Genomic DNA, 24052 nt, shown 5'->3' with positions numbered 1-24052 from the left:
GGAGCAGAATTAGTCATGTTTTATCAAACAGATTTCTCCTCCAGAAATCAATTTCTGGCAAGAATTCCGGAAATCAATTTCTGGCAAGAATTTGATTTCTGGAGCAGAATGGTTACCATTCACGCCCTAAAAGTCTTTAGGCAAATGCTGAGGCGTTTGATAAATTTTTTTAGAGAATTTTAGCGAAGTATGTACTGTATTTTTAAAACTCCTCTAAAGTTCCTTAATCTAAGTAGGTTCGAACTAGCTTTGAGCTTTAACATTTCGGAAAGCTAAAGTAAACTTTTGAAATCCCGGAAATAACCTCACCATGCGATGTCATCTCGGCGGTGCGGCGACCGACGAACCGCTTTGCCACGGCCGCGTGTGGGACTCATGCACCGTCGCGCCCACTGCGCTATCAGTGCATGAGGGCACGTGCATCTTTATCCGGCGACGCACAGCCCCTCATTTTGCTCGTCTCGACGAGTACTTCCTGGTTGTCTAATCAAAAACAGGTTTTGATGAAAAACACAAATTGAAACATGCATAAATAGTTCGCCGACAGGAAGAAAACGGACCCAAAATGTGATCGAAACGAAAAACAGGCAGTATACACTTCAATGTCAGAGACCGTACACATGCATGATCGGGAAACAAGTAAGCGGGCTCTGATACCAATGTTGGGAAAACTCATTCCCTGATAGTCATACTTGAAACGAATTTGATCGATGCGGAAAACGTGCCCAATGATCATTAACTTGTATCACCGATCGTACAAGCACATCACAATAACGAACATACTCGGAATTATCACAGATTAAATGCCACTTTGCGCTTGAGAGTGTCATTTGATCGTCTTTCGTACTCACTTCCGTTCTGAAGAAAAACAAAGAAGACTTTACGTTCTAAAGGGTGTGTTCTTACGCATATGAAAATTACGTTACTTTTCCAACTGGTGCTAACTATTTATAGTGATAGGCAAATAACCACATTGTGGGCCTTGTGGCTCATGGGCTGGGTTTGGCCCATCTTGGGCGTCCTACCCATTATGCCTTTCAACCTCCGTTTGCGTGAAACTTGGTGGGACCGGTTCCATGGACTCACCCGGGAACCGTACCGGACCGGTAGTCCGGTTTTCGGGTGGATCCATAAAACTAACGGATGGTTCTCGGTTTCAATTTCTTGGAACCGGTTCTTAGTGGCCAGTTCCCGGTTCCATGTCGGGAATCGCCCCCCGGGACCACGCTCACCCTTAGTGCTAAGTCTATTGAGATTGGTTTAAAAAGTTAATTTTCTTAAATGATGCGGCCGATTGAAGATGAGTCATATTCAACAATCCAAGAGAAATTAATTCGGTAAGCTAATCTTAGTAATTGCATAATGTTTTCTTTTTTTATTTTTTGAGAGGAACATAAATCTCACAAAGTCTCTTCGTCAATGTCAAAGTCAACGCTTCCTAACGCACACGACACGTCCTCCTTCACATCAAGATCTTGAATTTTCAAAGCTAACTCTGCACAACCTCAGCAGCCTCAAATCAACCGCCCCTGCTCTCTCTCTCAATTTATTACTACGAAGACCTCTCATTGCATATTCACATCCCTCACACCCATATCCAGAATGGCCAATTCAATCAAAACAGCAAGAGCTCTTCTAAACATTCTCCTCGTGTCTGGCCTCATGGCCGGATTCTCGCCGGCACACGTCTTCGGTCAAGATTCTGTGCTGTTGACCTGTGTTGCAGCCAGTACGGGTATTGCGGTTCCGCAGATGAAGGATGTGGTGACGGATAGCTTCTTTAATTCAATAATTGGCCAGGCCGCCGCAAGTTGCGCGGGGAAGAGCTTCTACACTAGGCAAGCTTTCCTCAATGCTGCCGGTGATTACCCCGAATTCGGCACAGTCGGGTCCCCCGATGACTCTAAGCGCGAGATTGCTTCTTTCTTCGCTCATGTTACGCACGAGACTGGACGTAAGATGCTCAACAAAATCTTTAAAGTCCTTTAGTCTATACTTGCCATGTTTGCCCTTTGCCACGAATTTTATTCACTAAGAATTCTAGAGGACATACAGTGTCATTGGGATGGGGAGAGCGTATGATCTGCTTTACTTTAGATATATAATTAAGATGAGATCATTCACGAACTATCAAACCCCCAAAATAAAAGCAACAAATAACGATTAATCTTCTTGGGTGCAGATTTTTGCTACATTGAAGAGATAGATGGTCCCTCGAAAGATTACTGTGACGAAACGAACACCCAATATCCATGCAACCCCAACAAAGGCTACTATGGTCGTGGTCCCCTCCAAATATCCTGGAACTACAACTACGGACCCGCGGGACAAAGCATCGGGATCGACGGCCTCAACTCTCCCGAAACCGTGGCCAACGACGTGGTTGTGTCTTTTAAAACCGCCTTCTGGTTTTGGATGAACAACATCCACTCCGTTATTACTTCCGGTCAAGGCTTCGGCGCGACGATTCGAGCCATTAACGGAGGAGAGTGCAGCGGCGGAAACTCGGGTGCCGTCCAAGCTCGGGTCAAGTATTACACTGATTATTGTAACCAATTTGGCGTCTCTCCCGGAAGTAATCTGACCTGTTAGAGAGCATAGAAAACCAGTCTCTTTTATGGCATTATAGCCAATCTCGGTTAGACCCATAACCATACTCGATTACCAATAATGTACGCCTCTTAGTAATGGATCTGAGAAATAAAAGGAATATCAGCATCTTGTTGAGCAAGTGTCCGATACTTCATGACCATGAATTAGCATTTACATTATTTCGAAATAATAAAAAAGAGTTGGTAATGCAAGATTAGTTAGTAACTAATGCAAAAAAGAGTCGCTGAAGCAAAACAAGTTGATTACCTGATTGGAGAAGAGTGGGAAAATTGTCCAAAATTTTTTGAACTTATTGTACAATGGTCAATTCACTCATAAACCTTTCTATTATGACAAATTAATCATAAACGTTTTATGAAATTCTAATTTATTCCTTTTGGCCAATTTTGGCAAGATATTGCTGACGTGAATGCCAGTCGTACTATGTGACGTCTAGCTTGGACGAAATTGACGTAGACAATTTTTGCATTTTTAAAAAAATATCTAAAGTCTTCCTTTGTTTTTCCTTTTTTTTCCTTTTTTTTCCTTTTCTTTTTCCTTTTTTCCGTGGCTGGTACATGGCCATAATTGGTAACCGACCACAGGTGAGGGTCGCTTGTGCTTGTGGTGAGTACTTGGTCATTGCCGATGATTGGCCACAAGCGAGGGTCGCCCATACCTATGGTGAGTACTCAATCATTGCCGGCGATTGGCCATAGGCGAGGGTTGCCCGCCCTTGCCCAGGTCGTGAGGATTGAACCCTCGCTAGATCTAGCGAGGGCTGCAATGCTCTCGCCTGTGTCCTATGTCTTGTGGCCAGTAGCAAAAGGAAGAAAAAAGGAAAAAAACTTATTTTATAAAAAAATACAAAAATTATCTACGTCAGCAAACTCAACACTGGCCACACCACGTTAGATGGTTGGCCAACGTTCACATAAGTGATATCAAGCCAAAATTGGTCGGAAGACTAAATTGGCAAATAATTAAAAGTTTTACGATTAAATTGGCACAATTGAAAATTTTAGAATTGAATTGACAGACATACAATATGTTTAGGATTTTTTGGATAATTTTCCTAGAAAGAGTTGATAATGGTAGATAAATTCGAATAGTTAATAAATAAGACAAACAAAAGTGGTAATGGTAGATAAATGTTACTAAAATACTCAAATGAAAATGAGTAAGCCAAACTAGTTGGTAATCTAATAGGAGGAAAGTTTGTGTTCACATAAATAAAAGTTGATAACTTCATATAATAGTTGGTAAATTTAAGTCATTGGTTAGAAAGGTAAATAAAATTTGGTAAAGATAGGAGATGCTTTTTTTGTCGGAGATAAGAGAAGTTGGTATTTTGCAAAATTTAAATAAACCTTAGTTACTAACTCAAACGAGAGTTGATAACGCAAAATTATAGTTTGATAACTTAGTCAGAAAAAAGTTGGTAATCATCGTAACTCTCAAACAGAGGCCCAAGTTGAGTTTGGAAGGATTGAAAATGGGTCCAATCCAAATTGACCCATTTTCATATGATGAAATTTTAGGGCGCGTTTGGTAATGTTTCTGTTTCTGAGAACAATTTCTTTTCAGAAATAGTTTTTTCTATTTCTATTTCCTGGATGAGTTTCTGAGCAAAAAAATACATTTGGTAACTACATAAAATTTATATTTCTAGAATAGAAAAAGAACAGAAATACGTTTGGTAACTGCACAAAATTTCTATTCCTGAAATAGAAAAAAAAAATAGAAATGTGTTTGGTACAACCAAAAAAATTTCTATTCCCAATTTTTTTCATTCAAGTCTATATCTTTTATTTAACTATAAGTACAAGTTATAAGTGAAAAAAATCAATATAATCAAAAAATTAGTAGGTCGCATAATACGTTTTTGCGGTTTGATTTGGTTACGAAAAAATTGAAACCAAATTAGACCACAGAAAACGGTTTTGTTCGATTTGTGAACTGGTTTTTCTCAAGAAAGTACTCAAACCACAGATTTAAACCTTTTTTTGGCTCACTAGTTAGAATTATACAATTTTTCTGAGGCATTAACGTTATGATGCGAATGTGCTACTTTTTCTCTCAATTCGCTCGACATTTGGATTGTCCATGACAGCTTCAATATCAAACATCTTCAACAAGACTCTCCTGAGCGTTGGGCTAATTTTGCTAAGGTCGAAAAATGGGTCAAACTGGAAGGACTGGATTGAAGAAGAGCTTCCAATGGCCCAGAAGACCTCGACATGTTTGCGTTACTCAAGTATTCTGAATCAAAATACACACTTTGCAAAGAAGCAATGTCGCAACGGGTATAGTTCAACTACATACAATACAATAAACATCTTGTCATCTGTCCCACGTAACACGGCGATACCTAAGTGCATTCACCGAAGAACCTCACAGGAGGAATCTTTCGAAACTTCTTATGACCAATTAATCCCTTTTGATCCCATACGCCACTTAAAGTTACTGAACATCGTGCAGGCATTTTCGAATCGCAGCTTGGAAATCATCGGACTTGACGTCTGTGGGAGGAGGGTACATGCTAAAAACATACAAGATGGGCTTGGATACCTCCATCAGTTTCTTGGTGGGTATAACATCCGACAGTTCCCCGAAGCTCTGCTCAGCGAAAGGAAATGACTGGGTGAGAAAGAAGAAGCTGCTCCTTCCCAGCTTCTCCACCTGGAACAATAATCACAAAGGTGTCAAAACAACACTGGGGACTAACAACGGATATCTACAAAAGATGTCTTGAACACACTATTATGAACTTTAGCAAACGAGTTTAAAGATGCTACTCAAAATCGAGCTGAAAGATTCATCTGTGTAACTACCGATTAGTAAAGATACACTCGAGAACAAACATAAAAATCTAGTTTACGGGGCCATGAATGGAAATTGCGAGCTCTCTACCAAGCCTGATCAGTTGATCACCTATTCCTTACAAGATCCCATGAGCAAGCAAACGCAGCAATGACAAAAAATTGTTACCATCTTTCAGAAACCGTAATTACCTGCAGTTTTGAAAACCTAAGGTTATTCATGGTAAGAACAACAGGCACTTCACATAAAGTGTCGGCAAGTAGCCGAATTGCCAGATACTCGAAGAAATTCTTCATGAAACTTATCTGTCCCTCAAAATTTTTTTTATGTCCACAAACTTCAAAATCAGGAAACCACAAGACGCATTTCACTGACTTCCACAGAACTTGACTCTCTGCAGATTTCCCTATGATGGTTTGGTATGGGTGATGGAGTCCCCACATAATCTTCACATGAGTCAATGACGGGTCAGATATGGAGGATTCCAGAAGACGTGTGGTGGCAACCATTCTAAAAGGATCGTAACTCCGGGCAATGTTGGAGGTAAAATGGAAGGTGGTGTCATCCAAGATATGTAAACCATAAGTTCCTAACGCAGTTTTCAGGGACAACATTCGTACGACTCACAAGGAGGAGACTTTGCCAATTGCGATAGAGCTCATAGAAAATCTTCCCTACGTTACACTACCTAAGTTTTTATCAGATGAACTATCATTCTCACGGAAGTTCCAGATAAAATTGACTATGTACTCAAACTAGAAAATGCTTTGGCTGGTTAGGTCGACCTAATATTTCCTTATTCTCTGAAGCATTGCTTCTCGCGGGCTTCGTTTCATGCCCGGAGGAAATGGGTTTTCGCTGAACACTCAAGCGAAACCAAACTCCGAAAATTTTATCTATTCTCACACAGAAGAAGCTGTAATGACATCCATCCATCCATCCGAATCCGGACACACACTCCACATATCAACTAAAACATCAACATTGATCAATTACCGAATAGCCAGACAACCCACACAATCAGAAAAACAAGACTATTCCATCTAAAAGGGTTCGCAAAACCAACTTCACCACACAAAAAACCCCCCACGAGCAGCAGAATCTGACTCCAACCCAATCCACACCAACAACAACCCTAGCTCGAAAGGCCAAGCACCATCTAAACAAGCACACGCGAGAGGCTCGGAAGGGAAAGAAGAGCATCCAATCAGTGAAGCGGAAGGTAGAACCACGACGAGTACCTTGCCGGTCTGGGCGCGAGGGCCGCCGTCGAGCGAGGGTCGCCCTCGAAGATCTGGGTGAAGGCCGCCCTCGGTCGACGGTGGCAAGGGCTGCCCGCGCCTAGATCTGGGCGCGAGAGCCGCCCTCGCCACCGTCGACCGAGGGCGGTCCGCGCCTAGATCGGCGAGGGCTGCCCTCGCTCGACGGTGTCCCTATAGAATCGCCACACTATCAAACAAAGACGAGAACAGAAAGGCGTACCGGCAGCTTTCGACTGGCCGGGGCTTCGCCGCGAGTGACGGGGTGGTGGCCGGTGCTTTGAGATGGTCTGCAGACGACGAAGGATGGAGGAGGAGCTGAAGCCACGGCTTGAAAGGGAAGAAGACCGTCTGCAGACGATGGTCCTCAGTTTCTCTACCCTTTTACCTTTCTGTTTCTGTTTTTGTTTCTTTGCTTCTATTTCTATTTCTATTTCTGTTCCAAATCTATTTTCTGGTCACTTTTCTATTTCGAGAAATAGAAAAATCAACTGACATTACCAAACGAATTTCTGTTCTTTTTTTGTTTCAGGAAACAAAAGAACGGAAAAATAGAGAAGTAGAAATGTTACCAAACGCGCCCTTAGTGACTCATACCATACTCTATTCGAACTCAACCAAACTTATATTACTATAACACATTCATATTTAACTTAATCTATCAAAACTTATACCCACATATTTAACTCACCTTAAGCTCTTCAGGAGAATATGTTACTTGGATAAAATTATATATCAAATTAAAATAGTAAATTAACAACATAAAAAAGATTTGCGAAAAAAGCAGAAAAACCTAAAAATTGAAAAACTTAAAAAAAAACTAGAGAAGTATGTATATGTTGTAACGGCACACCCTACGAATGCACGGACTAGAAAAGTCAATTCAATCCTTTTTCAATAGCTTGCATCAAATTCCACGGCCTAATTATCTCCTCAAATTCTGAGTCATAGTACATCTATTTAGTCATGGCCACGGTTCAGGAACCGCCGGTTCCGGTTTCGGCCGGTTCCGGTTTCGGCCAGTTCCGGTTCGTAATTTAAAAATTAATAAAAAAAATTATAAAAAAAAAATTGCAGGTCTGGTCTCCGTCGGTCGTCGCTCGGGCTTCGCGGCCTTGGCCACGGTGGTGGAGGCGGGGTTCAAGGCGGCGAGGAGATGAAGCGGGAGACGGGGGCGGCGGAGAGGGGGAGAAGGAGGGGGCCGGGAGGGGGACGGGGATGGGGACGGGGAGGAGGAGTGGGGGGTCCTCCTCCTCCTGGGTCAGGAGGAGGGGAGGAGGAGGGGGTGTCGGCGTCGGCAGCTGCGGCCATGGGCGGCGGCGGCGGCGGCTGCGGGGGTCAGATCTGGGGAGACGGGGGGTAGGCGGACCCGGCGGAGGAGAAAAGGGGAGGAGGCGCAAGGTAGCGAGGGGGAAGGAGGAGGGGGCGTCGGCGTCGGCGTCGGCGACTGCGGCCATGGGCGGGGACGGCGGCGGCGACGGCGGCGGGGGTCAGATCTGGGAAGACAGGGGGCGGGCGGAGCCTCGGAGGAGAAGAAGAAGAAGAAGGAGAAGAAGAAGATGTAGAGCACGTGAGAGAGAGAGAGAGAGAGAAGAGAGAGAGATATATATATCAATGGATGCTGCAGCAGCAGTTTTTTTTTTTTTTTGGAACCGGAACCGGGCCCGTAGGCCACGGGCCGATTCCGGTTCCGAATCGCGAGCCCGGTCAACGGGCCGGTCCCGGGTTTGACCCGGGCCGGTTCCGGGCCAAAACCGGCCTATGGCCATGACTACATCTATTGTCAATATCATATTCTCAACTTGCCTATCCAAAATAAAAGACAATGCAAGCAAAGTCGTCTGAACATAAAAGCGCCAAACCAACTAACTACTAAAAGAATTGATTACTGTTGACACCTGAAATTAATTAGGGTTGTCGACGCTTAGAATAGATGAATAAAACAACAAGAGATAACGTCGCCTGTACTAAGATGATTCATGTAAGACAGCTGGTAAGTACTGATAGTCATAAGCGGGAAATTTGAAATTCAGATAAATAGGGACCAAAAGTGCCGAAGGTATTTTCATTGAGGACGTCGACAAGGAGAAGAGTGAATGCCAAGCTAGGAAGGACTCGATGAAGGCCTTTGCTCCAGAAGAGCGGGTGTCAAACCAGGAAAGACTGGATTAAAAGTGCTAGAGGTATTTTTCATCGATGACATTGATAAAAAGGATGATTGTTATTATCCTAGAGAACAGATGTCAAACGGAGAAAAGCTCGACGATGGTTACCATCCTAGAGGACATGTGTCAAAAGGAGGAAAGCTCGATGACGGTTACCATCCCGAAAGACAGGTGTCAGACGGAGAAAAGCTCGATGACGGTTACCATCCCGAAAGATAGGTGTCAGACGGAGAAAAGCTCGATGATGGTTACCATCCTAGAGGATAGGTGTCAGACGGAGAAAAGCTCGACGATGGTTACCATCCTAGAGAACAGGTGTCAAAAGGAGGAAAGCTCGATGACGGTTACCATCCCGAAAGACAGGTGTCAGACAGAGAAAAGCTCGATGATGGTTACCATCCTAGAGGATAGGTGTCAGACGGAGAAAAGCTCGATGATGGTTACCATCCTAGAGGACAGTTGTCAAACGGAGGAAAGCTCGATGACGGTTACCATCCCGAAAGACAGGTGTCAGACAGAGAAAAGCTCGATGATGGTTACCATCCTAGAGGACAGGTATCAAACGGAGAAAAGCTCGATGACGATTACCGTCCCGAAGGACAGGTGTCAAACGGAAAAAAGCTCGATAACGGTTACCATCCCAAAGAACATGTGACAAGTAAAGAAAAATTCGATGACGGTTGTCGCCTTAGAGAATAAATGGGCTCGATGACGGTTGTCGTTTTAGAGAACAAATAGGCTCGATGATGGTTATCAATTCAAAAGATAAAAGGGGTTCGGTGACAGTTATCATACTAAGGATAGATATCAGCACAGAGAAAGCTCAAGAGCGGTTATCACTTCGTACAAAAGATAAGATCGATAGCAGTTGATAAACAGGTTTCATTAAATGAACGGTGAATATGAAATCGATGATGGGTATCGGATACAACGCCAAGAACGGTTACCAAGTCTGCATTATAAATAGTGTCTGATTATCAACAGGAGGCCCCCCCCGGCACATAACAAAACAAATGTTGTCTTTTATCCTTACTTTCCAGTTTCACACTTTCAGTTTCCATAGATGTAGTTGTTTAGGTCCTTGGTTAGTAGTTTCATTATATCATGTCAATGAACTTTGGACGCCGCCAGTAATTGGACAGTTTCGTCTGAATATTCTGTAAAAAATCAAGTTCGTTATTCACGCCTGGATTGCTCCTGTCCAGAATTGGATCTAGAACCCAACCTCCTTTCATTAAAAGCCGAAGAACGACGTTAGGAAAATTATATTTCGTCGCAAGAACATTTCCAACGAAACAATTACAAAAGCCATATTCCTCTTTTTGTTACAATTTACAAAGCCCAAAAAAAAATTCATAGACTAGAGTGGAATCGATGAACATATGATTGGTACATTGTCTATCAACTCCCACACCCTCCTTGATCTTCCATAGACTCGGACGCATCTCAAGGGATAGGTGATCGATGCACTTGGAAACGGCAATCCCAAAGGTTTTTGGACCTCTAAAGGTCCTCTAGCAAATAATGAGGCGTTTGATAAATTTTTTTAGAGAATTTTAGCGAAGTATGTATTGTATTTTCAAAAATCCTCTAAAGTTCCTTAATCCAAGTAGATCCGAACTAGCTTTGAGCTTTACCATTTCGGAATGCTAAAGTAAACTTTTGAAATCTCGGAAATTACCTCATCATGCGACGTCGCCGGCGAGTCAAATCTAGTAGCGGCTAACCTCACTTAAGTTCCCACTCAGGTGTTGCCTAGAGTCGCGCAACCTAGACGGTGATTGCTAAGGTCACACGACCTCAGTCGAGGGTGGCCATTGCTAAATTTGGCTCGACAATCGCTCGAGCCCTGTCGATGAGTGAGGATTTCTTTTTTTTTTTAAAAGCTAAATTCTTTTACAAATGTAGATTTTTCCAAATAGTTGCTTCCCAATGCACTTTTAAATTACATTTAAAAAGAACCATTTTACATAGAGTTCTATGCATTTTTCCAGTGACTTTCCCCAAAACCCTTACCAAATGCAGCAGATATATGGATTGAAAGTTGGTTCTTTTTGGACCCATAAAAACCAATCATTAATTGGATTTTGCTTTATTATGCTCTTTGCGATTTATACATCACTTAACCTATTGAGTATGAGTTCAAATACATGTCTATGATCCATTTCGCCGCCTCTGCTATATAGACAACTTGAACGAGAAGATAATATAGACAAAAAAGATTTCTATGATTTGTCTTGATATGCCAAGTGGTTATCACTTATATATGCAAGTGGCATTGCAAACACAAGACTGTCATTTCTTTAAAGTAAGATTCAACGTAGTTAGTTAAACTCTATACCGAGTAGCTGCTAAAGAGAGAGATCCATTCCGCGATACGAAAATGATGAAGCAAATCTAAACATAGCATCTCATAGCCTTGGTACTAATCGTGAATTGAACACAATAGTGCAATTCCTTCAATTCTAAACATTATCGTCACTAAAAAATCTCAAACTATCCTTCAATTCATTCCCAGAAACACAATAGTGCAATTTTTGCACTTTGCATCTACAAAAATACACCAAATCCCTCACAAAATCAATATATGATGGCTTCCCAACATTGACGTAAATAGTACCTTCGTTCCCACCACAATATTCCCAATCGTTAGCGCCAATAACAAACTCTCCACCATAGCAAACAATGACACCTACATGATTCCCCTCCATTTCGATGCTGCACCCAAAGAATAAAAATAAAAAGTCATTCATTGGGACCACATAGCAGAATCATCAACAACTTTACATTTAATTGATTAAACAATTATCGAAAGAAACAAAGGAAGCCGATTTATTCAATTGATTAAACAACGTGAGGTCCCCAACACCTATTTTTCAATTCGACCCCATTCAGTCCCCACAGAAACACTAACCAACTAAATAAAGTCAAGTCCCCACCACTGTCCCCAGCACTCCAACCAGTTTCCCTCTGCGCTGAGCCCTCATTTTTCCCTTCACGCCCCATTTTTCAATTCAGTCACATTCGGTCCCCACAATTTTGCCCTCCCCACAAAAGTGATTAAACAAAAGTGAGGTCCCCACCATTTTTCCCTCCCCATAAAAGCAGTCCAAACCGAGCCCTCATTTTGCCCTCCGTGCCCCAATTTGCCTGTCGAAATCCTAAATTCCCCACCCAATTGACCCACGACGAGAACATGACAAACCTGAGTGAAGCGGCTAAGCAACGGTGGGCCAGCAAACAATGGTGCAGCTACGACGACGGTTGATCGACGGCGGGTGAGCGACGGTGGGCCAGCAAACAATGGTGCAGCTACGACGACGGCCAAGCGACGGCGGGTGAGCGACGGTGGGTGAGCGACGGAAGGCGATCGAGGGAGCTATGGCGAGCGAGGGAGTGACGTGAGAACTCAAGATCCGAGCCCTAATTTTAGTCCCCCTTCTTCAGCGACGTCGTTTTTTAAACGCAGTCCACGTAGGAAAATGAAGCAACGTCGTTTCTTGTGGAGGATGGAAAACGACGTCGTTTATGCCTTTCCACGTGGACTGCGATTTAAAATATTTGCCACGTCAACTTATTTTTCTTTAATATAAATGCCACGTATTAATTTGACCGGAATCTCTCGCCGTTGGCACCAAAGTGATCATTTTTCCTCCGATTTGGCACTTAAGTGATACAAATGGAACTTTTGGCACTAAAGTGAGCTCCGTACACAATTTTTGGCACTTCTACTGTTCTTCCCCAGTTATCTTTGCATGGCATGGCGTCATGAAAAAACCTCAATCTTCAAGCATTGTGGGAGAATTAATTGATGGCGCACTATCCATGCTACAAGCTTTACTGTAGTGGTCAAAGGCGTCTCCAATTGGTCGACAATGTCAAGCCAGCATAATTCACATTTTTATATAGGAAAGAGCCTGAAATTTGTTAACAAACTCGGTTTTGTTTTGTGGATAATATTTCCTCAACTCTAATCGTTGTTTTCGGTTACAGTAATAAGTCAATGAAAATTATTTCTTTTGTTGGAACAAAGGATTTGATTTGATTCTAATTCTGATTATGATTACATAGATTGCGGACTAATTGATTCAATCAATCCGTGAGATTGGATATTTAGATAGTAAAATAGGAAGACGTTATCTAATATAGTCTTTCCTATTTTCTACTTGTACTATAAATATACCCATGTACATGTAAAAAGATAGATAGAGAAATTGCACGCGCAATTCATACCAAACTCTTCTTCAATTTTTGTCGTGGTATAAGAGCCTCTTTTCTTGGCCTAACTTCCGCAAAGTCTTCTGGATTGCCCCGGTTAGTTTTCTAATTTGTTGTTGCAAACCATATCCTGAAAAACAAAGTTGGCACTCCGATAGGAATCCACATAACCGTCAATCAACGATACCATATCGAAATATCAAAACCAAAACTCAAGTTCCAATGAAAACCGAGATCCAATCATACCTGCAATGGAGGAAGCTTCCAACTCCCCTCAAAATCATATTTTGGATCAAATTAATCCAACTCAAACGAAGAACCTTCTTCTCAAAATCCTGCCCGTCCCTGCTCAATATTCCGGCCTGGCCCAGTGGCCACTAGTTAACTGGTTTCCGGTCTAGGGCCAATGGGCCGATGGACCAAATTAACAGTGGGCTCAACATGGCCCATCCAGAGAAGAAACAACTTCGGGCCTCGGAACCCAACCCAATGGAGGTGGGCGTGTCCCGTTTGTTCTCGGGACCAACCCAAATGGTGGGTTGGGCTAGTCACCTCCAAGGCACAAACCCAAATTGAACCTGGTAGGTTTAGGGATGAATCTCTACCTAGGTTTTCAACCTGGCTTCATGCCCTCGGCCGTCCCAGCTACCAGTGGCCGCCCAAAACCCGGTGACCCATTTTACACGTCGCCGACTGACGGACTAGAGCTGTGACTCATCAAATTACAGCTCGCCGAACCAGACAATTACATTACTTGGGCTCAAGATTTCCGGCGAGCCTCGTGTCAAAAGGCAAGGACGATTTCCTCGACGAAACTGTGCCTTTTCCAATCGACGATTGAATGCAATGATATTGACACAAGTGCAACCAACTTGTCCGCACATGGATCGGGAACTGTGTAGCTCCTGAGGTCACGGCCAAACTCTCACCAACCAAAGACTCAAAATCATGTGGAACAACATCCACGAGATGGACAGGAAACTTGATTGAGCCAAGATCTTCTCGCTCACCCAAGCCTTGTCGGAATTGAAGCAAGGATACCTTTCGATCACCACTTGCTCCAATTGACTCTCGGCTCTATGGAACAAGCACGAGGTGGCTAAATAACAACTCAAAGGATCTGAGGTGACAAACAAATAGTACCGAGAAATTAAAGAGAGGGAGAAGGTAACTCGATTTATCTTAGTCCTAGATGAAAACTACTCACCTTTTCGATCGCAAATCCTCGCCATGGAACCTGTCCCGCCGCTCGGCCGAATCTAGCAGCTAGCTGTCCAAGAGAGAACCAATGCCTGGCCACAACGAAGTATGTGAGGATGGGAGAGAGCGTAACGCTCGCTGCTCCAGCTAGGCTATCATAGTAAAGCTCACAGCACCCTTGGGCCACATCGTGCGGCGAGTGTCCTATGAAGAAGCAAACCCTAAGGTTTGTAGATAGACGGCTCGGAGAGACAGCCCAGATCAAAGGCACAAATCCGATGGCTATCATCCTTCCATTTATGCGGTTGAATCGACCGGCTCTTATCAAGCCACGTTAAGCCATCCAATAGTCCACAGAGCACCATGTCATCACAAAAAGGGATGGGGAAAATTTTGAAAACAAAAGGTAAATACTGTGAATACTATAAGCGCCCACACCACATCATTGATACATGCTGGAAATTGCATGGAAAGTCAAATGAGAAAAACAGGGAGAAAGATTTTTTTGCTTGTGAGGTTTCAACCTAAGGGACTAAAGGGCAAATCAAACAATTACCCAAGATAGTACAAAATTATTATGAAGGCTCTCAGTCAATTGAGGACTACTAACAAGATTGTGAGTTTTTCAGGTACTTCTTTTTGCAAGACCAATGTTGTCTCAGTTAATATATGAATAATTGATTCAGGTGCCAATGACCATATAATTTACAATCAACATTTTTTTTTCTGATGTTCACAAAAAACCCCACTCTTCCGTATCAATACATCTTCCAAATGGAAATGTCACTCATGTCACCTAAATTGGTATAGTTCATCTTAGTCCGAATATTATCCTAAAAAATGTCCTCTATATTAATGAATTTGAGTTCAATCTTATATTTGTTTCCAAGGCCTGTGAGGACAATTCTTGTTGTGCCATATTCAATTCCAAAAATTGCTCCTTTCAAGACCATTCGACTGGCAAAATTGATGGGCTTGGGTAGCGTTGCACAAAGACTATATTTTTGGATCAGCTTTCCAAAAGACTTTGACTTGTCTTCATTAAACAAAAGCATTTCATGAAATGCTACCACTAATAAAAAATCCTTCTTTCTCATCAACATTTAGGCCATAGTGCTCATTTTCCTTATCCAACTATACAATATGCCCTTTGGCAAAGCAATCACGAGCATCATTTCCAACCGGTACATCTCGAGCTACTAGTGCATTTTTCTTGATTCATGTAGATATCTAGGGTCCTTATCACATTTCACATCATGACGGATTGAGTTTTTTCCTCACCATTGTAGATGATTAAACCCGCGCTACTTGGGTTTTCCTTATGTAATCCAAGAGTCAAACTTTTTCCCATTTGTCGAATTTTGTCTCCTTGATTAAAAAACAATTCAATAAATTTGTCCAATGAATTCACAGAGATAATGGACACGAGTTTTTCACTACTGAATGCAATTCTTTTCTATCTTCTTATGGGATACTTCATGAAAGCTCTTGCACTTACACTCCCCAACAAAATGGGATTGTTGAGCGCAAATATCGACATCTCTTAAAAGTAGCTTGAGCACTCAAGTACCAAGCTTCCATTCCCGAAACATTTTGGGAAGATTGTGTGTTCACAGCAACTTATTTAATTAATCATATGCCAACTCGAATTTTTGAAGGTTAAACTCCTCTTGAGATGCTCTTTAAGAAACAGCTGGAGATTGATCACCTAAGAGTTTTTGGCTGTTTGTATTATGTGACAACTATAGGCCCTCGGGATAAAATGAATCTTATGCCCTTCAATGTATTTTCATGGGATATCCCTATCTATAGAATAATTATCGAGTTATGGAGATAACTACAGGCCGTTGCTTGTAAGCTGAGATGTTGTTTTCCACGAATATATATTCTTATTCCAGGAGATGACATCTTCATCCCAATCGTATGTATCAACATCAAATCGTCGTCGGTTCTTATCAGAAGAAGATTTATAAGTGACTCCACAATATGTCTTCATTTCACCAGACCACATGGCATTCATGCAAGCTAGTTCCGAATCCTCAAATCAAGTGATCGAGTCTCCATTATCTTCTTGTGAGTAGAACTAGTCACCCGCTTCATCTCAACAACCATATATTGATAGATTTCTTCTTCACTAGTTCTTGAGCAAATAACTACTTAGCAACATCAACTCTCTAGACGTCATATTTGCCCACCTACATGGACCAAAGACCACATATGTCCCACATTGGATCCTATAGGTGCACATTATCACGGGGAGAAGAATACTAGAAGTGTCAAAGCTTGTGTACGGCTCTCACTTTAGTGCCAAAAGTTTTTTCCGGATCACTTAAGTGTCATTTTTTAAAAATAAACGATCACTTAAGTGCTAACTCCGATTTGGGTCGCCAGAAATTTGGTATTGCCATATTTTATTAATTTCTCTATCCTATGTGGCACATCGGCACTGACGGGGATAATATTTAATAATATTTTAATATTTTTTCTATTTTTTAAATATTTTTTTCTGATTTTTTTCCTTCTTTTCGTTTTTTCTTTTTTTTTTCTTCTTTTATCTTTGACCGGTGACCGGCCACCGGCCATGGCCGGCAGCTTGGCCTCGCCCAGACGAGACCGCCGTCGGACGAGGCCGTCGTCGCCCGCCACAGGCGAGGCCCGGCCTAGTGAGGGCGGGCGAGCCTTGCCAAGGGTCGGCCTCGCCTCGCCTGGGCAAGGGTGAGCCCCGGCGAGGCCGCCCTCGACGGGGCTCGCCCTTGCCTAGGCGAGGCGAGGCGAGGCCGACCCTCGCTGGGGCTCGCTCGCCTTCGCCTAGGTGAGGGTCGACCGGGCCTCGCCTATGGCGGGAGACGTTGGCCTCGTCCAGGCGAGGCCAGGCGGCCGGCCATGGCCGGTGGCCGGTGTCCACCGGTCAGTGGCCAAAGATAGAAGAAGAAGAAAGAAAAGAAGGAAAAAAGGAAAAAAAATCAGAAAAAATATTTAAAAAATCGAAATATATACATGAAAATGCCATGTAGACTGATTTTAAAAAAAATCCAACTCAGATTAAAATTTAATTATAAAAGCCACGTATTATTTGGCCGAAATTTCTCGTCGTTGGCACTTAAGTGATCGTTTTTTCTCCGATTTGACACTTAAGTGAGCCGGCAAAAACTTTTGGCACTAAAGTGAGCACCGTACACAAGTTTTGGCATTTCTAGTGTTCTCCCTATTATCATGTATCTTCATATGTCTCATTTAGTCGACTATTATGAAAACACAAGTATTGTATTAGTCACATATATAAGAAACAAAAACCTTCTTCTTATGATGGAACAACATGTGATCTACACTGGCAACAGGCTATGGAGGCTAAATTAAATGCCCTCATAGAGAATCATACTTGGGACATCGTTTCCATACATTCACATAGAAAGCCAATTGGTTGCAAATGGGTACACAAAATCAAATACAAGATAGACGATTTCATTGAACGCTACAAGGCTCGGCTAGTTGTCAAGAGATTCATCCAATGGGAAGGTTTTGATTATTATGAAACCTTTTCCTTAGTTGCCAAGGAGGTAAATATTCGTTCTTTTTTGTCCATTTCCACATTTCGCAATTGGCAATTGCATCAAATGGATGTCCACAATGCTTTTCTCCATGACGATCTGGACAAAAAAAATCTACATGGAACTTCCACAAGGTTTATGAAGTTAGGAGGAGTCTCGGGTATGTCGTCTCTGTAAATCCTTATATGGACTTAAGCAAGCTTCTCGGCAGTGCTATGCCAAATTTACCACTGCGCTCACAAATGCAGGGTTTCAGCACTCCAAGCATGACTATGTCCTATTCACATGGACCCCTTCATCAATCTATTTATCGATATATATTGATGATATACTTATTATGGGAAATAATGATTCTGCTGTTAGAAAGTTTAAGGAATATCTGCAATCTATTTTCCATATCAAAGATTTGGGACCTCCCAAATATGTCCTTGGTATTGAGATGGCTTGGTCTAACAAGGGAATATGCCTCGACTAATGGAAATTTGTTTTGGAAATTACATCAGAAGCATGACAGTTAGGATGCAAGCTAGCTTTTATACCTATTGAACAAAATGCCAAGCTAACAATGCTTGAATATGATGTGAGTTCATCATCATCTAAAGAAGATCAATTGCTCAAGGATCCATCAAGATATTAGCGGCTTGTCGGGAGGTTGATCTGTCTCAGCATTACCAAGCTGGATATATATATTATGCAGTGTAGATACTCAACCAATTCATGCATAGCCTGAAACAGTCCCATATGAATGCAGCACTGAAGGTTGTAAGTATTTAAAGGGATGCCTAGGACTTAAAATTATTTTATCTTGTAATTGCAACATGAAGGTGATGACCTATTGCAATACAAATGATGCTACTTGCCCATTGACCAAAAGATGTATCACTAGTTTTTGCATTAAATTGGGAAAATCCTTGATTTCATGGAAGACAAAGAAGCAGTAAATTGTCTCATTATCGTCAACCGAATCAAAATACCAAGCTATGGAAAAAACTTTTCGTGAAATAATTTGGATACGGGATTTACTTTCAAACCTTGGCGTACAAGTTGATGGACCAAGCAAACAATTTTGTGACAATGGTGCCACACTCAAACTAGCGGTAAATCGTCTTTCATGAAAGAATAGAACATATAAAAATTGATTGCCACTTCACTTGAGACAAAATTCAAGAAGGGATAGTTACAACACGGGGTATTGGAACTATGGAACAACCCGCAGACATTTTCACTAAACCATTGTGTCAAAGACAACATGCGTATCTACTGAGCAAGCGAGGCATCTTCGACATATACAGGCCACTAGCTTGAGGGGTGTCGCGACCTACCCGTCTTGATTGGTTAGGCCAAGAGGTATTTATCGAAAGATGTAAACATTAATTGACTCGTTTGAAGGACAAACCAAATAGTTCATTAATCCAAAGAACGAGGTACTCCCAAACCTCAAATCTCGCACGACGAGAATTGTCTAATTTGCACATTTGAATGGAGTCGCCACTAGCCATAATCAAGGGTTGGCTAGAACCCTAATCAAAACGTGAGAGTATCGTCTCGATATACGTGAAAATCAGAGATTCTAAAGATCGGGTACTTGATTACACTAGCGATCTAACTAGTGCCATTTTCGGTACCTAAACTTGAACGCTCACAAACTAACACACCGGGCAGCCTATCGAGAAAACTTACGATTCCACCTAGCCATGCTAAAAATGGAAAATAACAACCAATATATTAAAGGTGCGTAACCAAATCATCATAAAGAAAATAAACAACCAGCGACCTAGCATTGTCTCTAAAAAGAAAAGGCAATCAAAAGCCCTAATGGCTTGTTCAAATTTTTAGAAAATTTTTTAAAGGCTTTTTCAATTTTTACAAGTTTTAAACTAAGTCTAGAATGAGATTAAACACTAAGATCTAGTGAAATTAAGCCAAAAACTGATTTCTAAACATTTCCTAATATTCTGGATTTTTTTGGAATTTTTCTGATTTTTTTATTTTCTTTTTATTAATTTTTTATTTTTTTTAAATTTTTTGAATTTTTTTAATGTTTTTCAGACTTTTTAATTTTTTAGGTTTTTTAAACATTTCCGAATTTTTTGGAATTTTCAATATTTTTTAATTTTTTAATATTTTTATTAATAAAATAAAAAAAAATTCCGGACAGGGTCCCTGACCCGATCCGCCCGACACTTGACCCGACTCTCTTTGACCTGCCCGGGATCCCTTTTACCTATTTCTTTTCTGATTTTTTTTCTTTTCTTTTTCTTTTTCTTTTTTTTTCTTTGGCTTTTCTTCCCCTTTTGGGCGTCTTCTTCTTCCCGAGAGCTTTCTCCCCACGCTTTCACCAAGAACTTCTTCACGCCTCCAACCAAGACCACGCCGGGAACCTCACCGTCCCCCCGACCATCGGCCTACGCCAACGACACCGACGATCGCCACCGGCTCTACACCGTTGCCGCCAGCCAACGTGGCTACCGAATCATCAGTGAACTCCGGCCACAGAAATGACATCAACGAGCAAAAACTCGATTTCTCGGCCCTCAAACTCTCGACCCCAACAACAGACCTTAAGATTGAACAAACGAACATAAATACACATGAAATAGAGATAGAGGGCCAACAGTTGCGGTCTCAAACCGCGGGCATTGCTCCGGCGGGGAGGGGGGGCATAACGCCTCCGGCGACCCGTTCAAACATTGCCGACTCATGGCGCGCGAGTGCCATAAACCCATGAAAAGCAAAAAATACTTGAGATGAGTAACCATATTAGAACCAATTAAGCATATAACAAAGCTTTGGGGTGTCGGTTTCGCAAAAACAGATTCGGAGCTCTCGAGCATTTTGTCAAACGGGAGGTAGGCGAGTTCAAACAAGGGCTAAAAACTGAGATTTAGGGCGATTTCTGGCTCAAGAGTGATATGTAAATATCTAAATAGCCTCATTACACCATAGAATCACTCCAGTTTACAATGAATTACCCAAAAATCAACACGACCAGGTTCGATGTTCTGGAGCTATGCTGTCTCATTGAGGCATTTTACCAAACATGTGAAGCGAGATAGAAGAATGGAAGCACAGGTCCGATTTTGAGAGAGCTCAGGGCCTACTTTCGACATATAATGCTTAAACCAACTTATTTCAGTGCGAAACGAATGTAAGCCTCCATTGATGCGGCCGGGCGACCATCGAATAAGCTCGGTGTGCTCGGCACCCGAGAGGCAGGGGAAGGGAGGCCAAAACGAGGGAGCCAAGGAAGACCCACCTGTTCGCGGCTAGCTGGAGCGAGGCACGATGGCTGGGGGGTTCGGCGGCGGCTCAGGTGGCCCTCCGGCAAGTGGGTGAGATTCGGACCTCTCTGATTCCCCTCGAACTCTCTCTCGGTCTCCTCGTTCTCTTCTCAAACTTTCTCTCTTTTTCAACTTCCTGTTCCCATCTAACGACAAAAAATGAGAGAATGGCTAACTCTGGTATTCGCGAGCTCTCAATGCACGGCAGAGAGGGGGAAGAGATTCGCCCGGCGACCTCCTTTTAGATTGAGAGGCCGGAACACTCTCCTCTCTAAAACCCCTCAATCCTCCATTTTTCCTCCTTTTCTTCTCTGTTTCTTCCCTTTCCAGCCTCCCCTTCTCTCTCTCTTGGCCTCTTTACCCCCAAACGGTCTCACATCTGCGCACCCCACCCATGCCACCGCCCCCCCCCCCCCCCGGCGACGCCGCGCGACAACCCCCTGCTGCTGCACGACGCCTCCTGCTGCTATGCGACCCTCCCGTACGAGCATCTTTCCTCTACTTCTTTGAAGGGAAAAGGTGAAGGGGACAGGAGGGACTAGGCCGAGCCGAGCTGAGGAGGAGGAGGACTGGGCCAGGCCGCGCAAGAAAAGGAAAAAGGGAAATAAGACCGGGCCGGGCTGATCCGGTGCACTCGAACCGGGTCGGACCGGCCCGAAATTTTTTTTTTAACAAGAAAAATATGTCTAATAGACCCCATTAATGCCAATGCACCTAGTGTCTATATGTCACGCGATTTAATGAGAATATTTTTGTTTAGGGGTTAATTTAACCCATAATTTTATAAGTAATTAACCTAAAACGGATAGGCAAAAATTAGGTATCGACAAGAGGGAGTGTTGGAAGAAAGGATTTGTTTTGATTCTAATTCAAATTCCAATTACACATATTGCGAACTAATTGATTCAATCAATATGTGAGATAAGATATTTAGATAGTAAAACAGGAAGACGTTATTTTATATATTCTTTCCTATTCTCTTCTTGTACTATAAAATATACCCATGTACATGTACAAATATAGATAGAGAAATACAAACACAATTCCTCCCGAACTCTTCTCTAATGTTTATCATCATTTATTAACAATAACTCATGCCTAAACATTTTTATTGATAATGAAAAAGAATTTCGTTACCTCTTTTCCTAAGAAATATTAATTATCAAAATTAAAATATAATTTTTCAAATTATTGATTTTCCATGAAATAAACAGAGCTCTCATGTATCATTGTATGTCTTCACTTTGGCTATTTTGGCTATTTCCACCTGTTCACTTTCACTTTCACTTTCACTTTCAATTGATTATTTTCAATTGTGGGGGAATTACGTTGAAAACTGGACTTCCTTCCAATGTTTGTATAGTCTGAATTCGACTGATTTGATGTGAATCTGGGATCAATCTATCAATAGCAGTGTATTATGGATTAAATGTCAGGTTCCATGTCCTAGATGATAAAAGTGACGGCCAAAAGATCTGCAATGGTATAGTATCTCGGAAAATTAAAGGATTATAGAGAGAAATTTAAATTTTAGATTACTTAGGAAGCCCCATCAATTTGGATTTTTTGGTGTGGTGTGTATGTAGCCTATTTATAGTTTGTCACAATGCTTTTAAAATTGTTAATGTGCCTTTCAAGATGAACGGGAAAAACAGTTGACATTTGATGAAATGGCACGTTGTTATCAGACAACACGCGATCGATCCGAGCATTATTCGTGTTTTAAATAATATGGTTGAAGAGCCCTTCACGGAAGAACTAGAGATAGCTTGAGGAGTGCGTGATCCATTCATGTCCTTGAGGTCAATTTCTTCTAGCTTACAAAGTGCAGTTGCAACATTATGACTATTGCAACGCATCTCCAATGTCTTGAAAAATTCGCTTGACAAATTGATCTCGTTTCGGCGCACTCGTCCATACTTAGACTCGAGTCTTATTTAGTCAATGAGATCGGGATACTTCCTAAAGGGGGACGAGCCCACGTCAACTCCGGCTTCGCGGTCTTAAAATGTCGCCTAAGCCATCTAGAGTTCGCATGGAGGGTTGGAACTTCTCTTTCTTAATCGTGTTATCGGATATTAACAAAAAGAAAGAAGGATTTATATGAGGTACATCGTCAATGTAAAAGTACTTTTTACAAAATCCAGTCATGAAATGAAAACTCTCTCGCCTATTACTGGAATGAATACAGTTGCCAAAATTAGAAACCTTAGCGCCTAACTCTCGCTTGTCCAATGATTTTTTACACCACCATATAAAATTCCAGAGAAGAATGTTAATGCGCTTGAAAATGATCAAGTGTGTAATCATGGGCTATGTTTTTTGGTCAGAAATCATGGGCTATGTTACTTTATGTGATTTATAGGTAACTATTGCCTCTTGTCAACATCAGTTTAATTAATATTAGCTCGGACAATGGCAATTTCATTATATTTTAACTGCCAGGGTTGTTTCGTAGACCTTGAACCATATGGATCCCAGAAAGTTAGAACATGAGTTTCTGTATTTTCAATGTTGGCGATATGTGAAAGACTCAAAACTTTAGGGGCCACCTTGTGGAATATTAAAACAGAAGGGCGCGACTAGTTCGAACTAAAGTGGAATCTTATTAAAGAAACAAATTTTATTTATCATAATGTAAAGTTTGTATAGATATATGGTCGCCCCTTTTTAGTATCACTATAAATGAATTGATAGTAAGCTGCATATATTTCTTTTTGTGAAATAAGAAAGCCCGATTTATGTAATTAAATTATGGGTTAGCCACTCTCCGGGGCCCTTGATTGGTTGAAAGGCCAGCTCACGTACCGCTTTAATAGGCAAACAGCCCAACCCTTGGAACATAAGACAGCCCCAGGTGTTGAAGAGCCGACATCGAGGTGCCAAACCTTCCCATCAATGAAATGCTTTATAGATCTCATGTGAAACTTATAGAATATGAAATATCCGCATAAGCTCCCTTAAGT

General features: G+C 41.9%; 2 protein-coding genes and 1 long non-coding RNA gene across 3 annotated transcripts; 1 reads left to right on the top strand and 2 right to left on the bottom strand.

Moving 5' to 3' along the window:
* The first annotated feature begins 1587 nt into the window (after positions 1-1587).
* LOC115682932 (endochitinase EP3-like) lies at positions 1588-2716 on the top strand. The gene is made up of 2 exons (XM_056315834.1): positions 1588-1954; positions 2183-2716. The coding sequence occupies exons 1-2, from the start codon at positions 1603-1605 to the stop codon at positions 2590-2592; spliced, it is 762 nt and encodes a 253-aa protein (XP_056171809.1). The 5' UTR covers positions 1588-1602; the 3' UTR covers positions 2593-2716.
* A 2075-nt stretch (positions 2717-4791) lies between these two features.
* On the bottom strand, positions 4792-11845 carry LOC115681322 (DExH-box ATP-dependent RNA helicase DExH8-like). The gene is made up of 4 exons (XM_056309430.1): positions 11754-11845; positions 11460-11557; positions 5607-6004; positions 4792-5274 (listed from the first exon to the last, which is right to left on the bottom strand). Exons 1-4 carry the CDS (start codon positions 11843-11845, stop codon positions 5056-5058), a joined length of 807 nt encoding a protein of 268 aa, XP_056165405.1. The 3' UTR covers positions 4792-5055.
* Positions 11846-12951: 1106 nt separating this feature from the next.
* On the bottom strand, positions 12952-14517 carry LOC130140804 (uncharacterized). Its single transcript, XR_008818816.1, has 2 exons — positions 13304-14517; positions 12952-13187 (listed from the first exon to the last, which is right to left on the bottom strand). It is a non-coding gene; the product is annotated as an uncharacterized LOC130140804 (long non-coding RNA).
* Between the last annotated feature and the right edge of the window lie 9535 nt (positions 14518-24052).

Source organism: Syzygium oleosum, unplaced genomic scaffold (genome assembly GCF_021117445.2).
Source record: "Syzygium oleosum isolate NSW1041296 unplaced genomic scaffold, Sole_v2.1 Sole_v2.01, whole genome shotgun sequence".
Lineage (NCBI taxonomy): Eukaryota > Viridiplantae > Streptophyta > Magnoliopsida > Myrtales > Myrtaceae > Syzygium > Syzygium oleosum.
This window is presented reverse-complemented; position numbering and strand designations above follow the sequence as displayed.